General features: G+C 37.4%; 1 protein-coding gene across 1 annotated transcript in view; it reads left to right on the top strand.

The window, feature by feature from the left end:
* LOC132096642 (collagen alpha-1(XI) chain-like) overlaps window positions 1-4,030 on the top strand; it is a 72,220-nt gene extending 68,190 nt beyond the window's left edge. Inside the window, exons 59-67 of the mRNA XM_059502119.1 lie at window positions 800-907; window positions 1,048-1,101; window positions 1,446-1,481; window positions 1,572-1,625; window positions 1,791-2,040; window positions 2,193-2,305; window positions 2,417-2,485; window positions 2,961-3,194; window positions 3,579-4,030. Of these exons, the coding sequence (XP_059358102.1) occupies window positions 800-907; window positions 1,048-1,101; window positions 1,446-1,481; window positions 1,572-1,625; window positions 1,791-2,040; window positions 2,193-2,305; window positions 2,417-2,485; window positions 2,961-3,194; window positions 3,579-3,725 (1,065 nt within the window). The 3' untranslated portion in view covers window positions 3,726-4,030. The remainder of the gene's footprint in view (window positions 1-799; window positions 908-1,047; window positions 1,102-1,445; window positions 1,482-1,571; window positions 1,626-1,790; window positions 2,041-2,192; window positions 2,306-2,416; window positions 2,486-2,960; window positions 3,195-3,578) is intronic.
* Window positions 4,031-5,858: the final 1,828 nt, after the last annotated feature.

The raw sequence follows: 5,858 nt of genomic DNA, 5'->3' as shown, positions 1-5,858 counted from the left end.
GAAAATTCAGCTTTGCCATCACAAAAATAAAATACATTTTAAAATATATTCAAATAGAAAGCAGTTCTTTTAAATTTAATTTGCAGCAAAATTCTACCTTTGTGTGAGCTTAATACATTTTTTAAACATAAATTACGTATACTGTATATGTCATAAACGTCTCCATGGAGGTTCTACATTTTAAGTATTCCTTTCCTGAATCTGTCTATGTATATGTACAATTATGCTGAGCTCAGTTGAAAGTTTACGATGTGAGAGCAACAGGCCTCCCTGGCCGACAATAATTAAACTATTACTCTGCCTGTGATACATAATCAATGCAGTATACATCTGTAAATCTGTTTTATGAGATATAATATAAAGTATAATATATTTTGGAGAGACAAGTACAGTAGCTGTGGCTGTAAATATCAGGCATTGAATAGAAACTAAAGCACTTGAGCACCTCTCAGATTCTGTGCCTTAAATAAATATGCACACTGTGGACTGTGGTAGCAGAAGATCCAGAACAATAATTTGTATTTAGTGCAAGGTAAAATAAATTGTTTGCCATTTCAGCCTTAAATTTTAGATTTGAATTGGTTTTTACTGAATAATGCATTCCATTGTTCCACTGAACATTTTGGCAATACAATTTCATAGTCATATGTTTCAAATAACCCAAGATTCTGGGTTAAATACTTACGCTTTATCAAAAGCATCCGTGGAATGCAATTTATCAGAAAAGTGTGACTCTATACGCATATACACTGTTATTAAAACCTGTGACTTAGTAATAAAGTTCCCTTCACTCGTCTAGGGTCATCCGGGTCTGATTGGTCTGATCGGTCCTCCCGGTGAGCCAGGAGAGAAGGGTGACCGAGGACTGCAAGGACCTCAGGGATTTGGTGGAGGCAAGGGTGATGCTGTGAGTGATGTGTGCTCTTTACATACACCTGAGTTAGTTCAGAGTTTGGCTGTGCTTTCGTCTGGTCCTTATAAATGCTGTTATTTAAGAATAAGTTTTGGTTTTGCCCTGAAAATTATGAATTGTTTTATTGACTGCAGGGTGTTGTTGGTCCTCCTGGTCCCCTCGGTCCCCCAGGTCCTCCTGGTATTCCTGTAAGCAGTTTATTTCTTACTCTATTTTCTGGTCAAACTTTTTTTGTTCTGAAAAGACATTTATATTCTCCACAGCTATTAGGAATATTCTTCAATATGTTATCAATTTTCGGCAAACCTGAAGTTGCTTGTCCACTAATTTCATGATTTGTTTTAATGATCTCTTTTTTAATTATATGAATGTTTTTACATTCATTAAAAGAAAAGTGCATGATTTCATTAATGCAGATTCCAGGAATCTCATTCTGGTCGTGACAGTCGAGTTAATGCATTGTGCATGTAAACATGACATTGTACCACCATAACATTTGCTTAATTGACTTCCTCTTTGTCTCTATCTTCAGGGAACACAAGGACAGAAAGGATCCAAAGGATCAACTGTAAGTGCTGAACCTCTCCATTGCACATGATTATTGAGGTGGTTAATTATTTGTTCCAGTTTAAATGAAGCGTGTTTTCTGTTTCCCCAGGGTCCAGCTGGCCAGAAGGGAGACCCTGGCCTGATAGGACCACCAGGTCCTCCTGTAAGAAATCTATTATATTGCAAAAATAATGAAATGAAAATATGAAAATAAATTGGATTGTATTGAAAGCTGTGCTGAAAATCAAATTGGACTGAAAGTCACCAATGGAATTGAAGCCGACCCTATAGAATTGTCATTGATTTCTTTTTGATTTTCTATCACTAGGGCCCAGCTGGTGACATCATTCAGCCCCTCCCCATCCAGACAAGTAAAAAATCCCGGAGGTCACCTGACATGCAGGATGATGAAGCAGCTGGAATGATGGATTATGGTATGGAGGGAATGGAGGATGTGTTTGGATCCCTCAACACCCTCAAGCAGGACATTGAACGCATGAAGTTCCCACTGGGAACCCAGGATAACCCAGCCAGAACCTGTAAAGACCTGCAACTCAGCCAACCAGACTTCCCTGATGGTGAGAAAAAGTTACTTTAGCATAAATTAGGCAGTTAATGTCTGAGGTAAACGAGAGTTAATAGTCAAAGATAAAAACAGATCTGGAGAGTTACTTCTCTATGTATCTGGGGCAAAAAAAGAGAATTTTAACAACCATGTATTTGACTGCAGGACATTACTGGATCGATCCAAATATGGGATGCATGGGAGATTCCTTCAAAGTGTACTGTAACTTCACTGCAGGAGGAGAAACTTGCATTTACCCTGATAAAAAATCCTCAGGGGTGAGAGGAACTCATCTCTGCTAAATTTCATGATTGGTAGTAATATAAATCCAAAATAAAGAACTGTATTATCTTAGGGAATTATTTGATCCCAGTTTCCATTTGTTCCAGGTTAGAATATCGAACTGGCCAAAGGAGTCCCCGGGATCTTGGTTCAGTGAATTTAAGCGTGGAAAAATTGTAAGTGTCCATCATAGCTCAGCAATTTGGTCATGAATGCCTTTATTGCTTGAAGAGTGACAGTAGTTTAGGGTTGGTGGGGAAAATGGTTCTTATTCAGAAGCTTTTTGGCGGGGGAAAAAGGAAATGGATTATTTTCATAAAATTGGGTTCTTAAATGTCAGCATTTTTCTGCCAGTGCAACCTGAATGGAAACTTCACAAGTGCTTCAGTTAGCAAATAAATTGGTCTGAGTTTTTTAAAGAATAAAATCAGTTTTGTATTCATGTTGTCAGTTTTAATCGCTTACTAAACCAGTCTTAGTATTTTTATGTACGGACTAATTATTAAAAGGTTCTTTCTCAAAAGTACTAATAAAATCAAGAAACGAGAACCATTCACATCCTAATGATTTCCATCCATGCAATACTTTGAAACGTTTTTGAAAGATCTTCTTTAGGCCAGATGTTTGACCCATCTGTTCCCTGTGTCTCAGTTGTCTTATGTGGATGTTGAGGAGAGCTCAATAACCTCAGTCCAGATGACGTTCCTCAAGTTGCTCAGCTCTTCTGCCCGGCAGAACTTCACATACATATGCCATCAGTCTGTGGCCTGGTATGACGCCAAGGCTGACAACTATGACAAGGCGCTGCGCTTCCTTGGCTCTAATGATGAGGAAATGTCGTATGATAACAACCCCTTCATCAAGGCTCTTTCAGATGGCTGCTCGGTGAGAGTGCTGTTGATCAGTCTTCTAGTTATACTGTATATTAGGGATGCTCCCATATTACAATTGGTAGATATTAAAGTTCTGTACTATTTTATTTTTTTTTATTTTTAGTTTTTAGTTTTTTTTTTAGTTTGAATAATTTTAGTACTTATTTTGAGTAAGCTGCCAAGTTTTAGGTAATTCATCTAATATTTATATTTTATTTTATTTTGGTTTTATTTCTATTAATGTAACTTTTTGGTAATAGTTGTCGTTAACAGGAACAAGTCTTTGAAAAACTGTGAAACCTCAGTGATCTTGGACTCTTGCCACTTGCCACAGAACTCATAGTTGCATAATTCTGCTTAAACAGTTTCTAACACATTTCATCTCCTTCTCTTTCAGCTAAAGCAGGGATATTCTAAGTCTGTGATGGAAATTAATACTCCTCGCATCGACCAGGTGCCTATCATCGATGTCATGTTGAATGACTTTGGGGAATCCAGTCAAAGGTTTGGCTTTGAGGTAGGCCCTGTCTGCTTCCTCGGCTAAAGGACACCCCATCTTACCTTTATGGCAAAGGTCAAGGAGTGTGGCCTGCCAAGAGACCCCCTGCCTGCCCCCTCCTTGCGCCATAAACACACACACCAGCACCCGCACTGTGTAATCAGAAATGGAATATTCATCGAACGACTGAAACCTGCAATTGGAATAAACCAGAAAGAGGACACAAACTACCTGGTGGACAATGGCGCACTTTCAGGAGAAGGAGGACCCATTCCTTTACCATTTGACCACTCTAGAGCCTGTAGGAGCCTTTTCCAAACTGTTTTTTTTTTCCACTTGAACTCTTAAGCCTTTTTTTTTTGTCCTATTCCAACCTTTATCCCAGCACCATTAACTCCTGATCCCAGTCCTTCCCCAAGCCCCAATCCAATGAATTCCCAATCCCGTTCCCGCCTGTTTTCCCTGTATCCATTACAGATCCTTCTCCAGGTGCTGCTCAGAGCAAGACAACCACAGTGGTGTGCTCTTGTTGTAAACACCCAAACACTTAAGGTGCTATTGAAAGTGCATTTTTTTTTTGGTAAAACTGTAATTATTATTTTGTACAATACTGTTCTTTAATGATTGCCTTTAAACCTTGCATGTGCATCAAAATTGATTTGATGAAATATTGATAACTATCAAGAGTGTTCTCTATAATCTTGCTGTTGTTGTTTTCATGTTTGGAAACCAACAGTGCAACAGATTTCTTCACAAGATGTCAACCAATCAAGTGTCCCTTCCAACTATAAAATAAAACAAGCATTTCAAACCATCCAAATTTGTAATTATAAAGTATCCGTTTTGTAAATATTGACCAATTTAAGCACTTGAAGTTTCTTTTTTTTCAGTAATATATGGGCATGTCTAACGTAGTGAAGGGTTAATGGTCTTCCACTAGTCTTCTTTTGTTCTCCAGTGGTAGCAATGATGCTGTGGTAATCAGTGACTCTACAATGCTAAAGAAACTTGATGAAAAGTAACTTGATGTCAGATTGAATTTCTTGACACTATACCTCAATCTCTTAAAATACGTATCCAATTCAAAGATGTTTAACCCTGTACATACAGAGCCTTGGTTAGAAAATCAAGTTTATATATTTGAGGCAGGGAGTTTTAAAATAAAAAAAGACTATTTGTTAAACTTTTGTTTGGTTCTTTTGTGATTTCTATAATTAACCCCTCTAGATCTAGAGCAAAAACAACTATTTTGAGGTGCTTTTCATCGATATTACAGATTCTGGACAGTATTGTATTAAAATTGATAATTGTTTACTGTTTGTATGAATCACATCTGTGTGATTCCTCAGTCACACTTTTATTTTGTGCTGTATGTGCAAAAGCTTGTTGCATTCTTTATTTCTCTTCATATTTAAAGTTTCTGTGCTGAAATGTGTTCAGGTTTTGTGGTTCTGTAATGCTCAAGCTTTTTCTTTTCTTATGCTTCCATTGTTTTTACGGTTCTGTCTGTGTCCCTGAAAACCCTTCAAATATATGGCAATAGACTCAGAACTTACACATCTGTGTAACATACTTATAATTTATGTAAAACTTGGAATAAATGATCGATTACATCTCAAGTAGATAATCTACTCTGTTTCAGTTTTGCCCGAACTAACAAAGATTTATCATTTGAGTTCAAATCCACTGACTCAATCAATCATATCATTTATGTCACTGGATGTAAAGCATGTTTGGTTTTTGAAGCATGTCTTGTTGATCTTCTACTAAATCTTTTAGTTTAGAGCTCTCAGAATGATGCTGCAATCTAGAATAGTGATTTGCAGTTTGTTTGATAGCTGACATTTCCATGGTGCTATAGGTGAACAGCTCATGCAGAAGTGATTATTCGGCTGCTGGGGCAAAAACTCGCCTGATGACCAACACACAGCTATTAGCACCTGCATGTGTAGTGCCTTGAATGTTAACAGTCGTGCATTTAGCGACCCTGTACTAATGGTCTGAGGTAGGAAATTACTTTTTGGGAAAAAAATATTAGTGCACAAAGCATGAAGTAGAGCTCATAAAGGGGTAAGGAAACTATTTGATTCTAAAGAGGTTTTTTGTTGTTCTCTGTTTAGACAATTAGCAAAATTATTCTCAAATAAGTTTCAGGCCTACCTAGTCTCCCATTGGTCA

This window comes from Carassius carassius, chromosome 20 (genome assembly GCF_963082965.1).
Source record: "Carassius carassius chromosome 20, fCarCar2.1, whole genome shotgun sequence".
Classification (NCBI taxonomy): domain Eukaryota; kingdom Metazoa; phylum Chordata; class Actinopteri; order Cypriniformes; family Cyprinidae; genus Carassius; species Carassius carassius.
The sequence above is the reverse complement of the archived record's forward strand: the minus strand, read 5'-3'. Positions and strand labels throughout refer to the sequence as shown.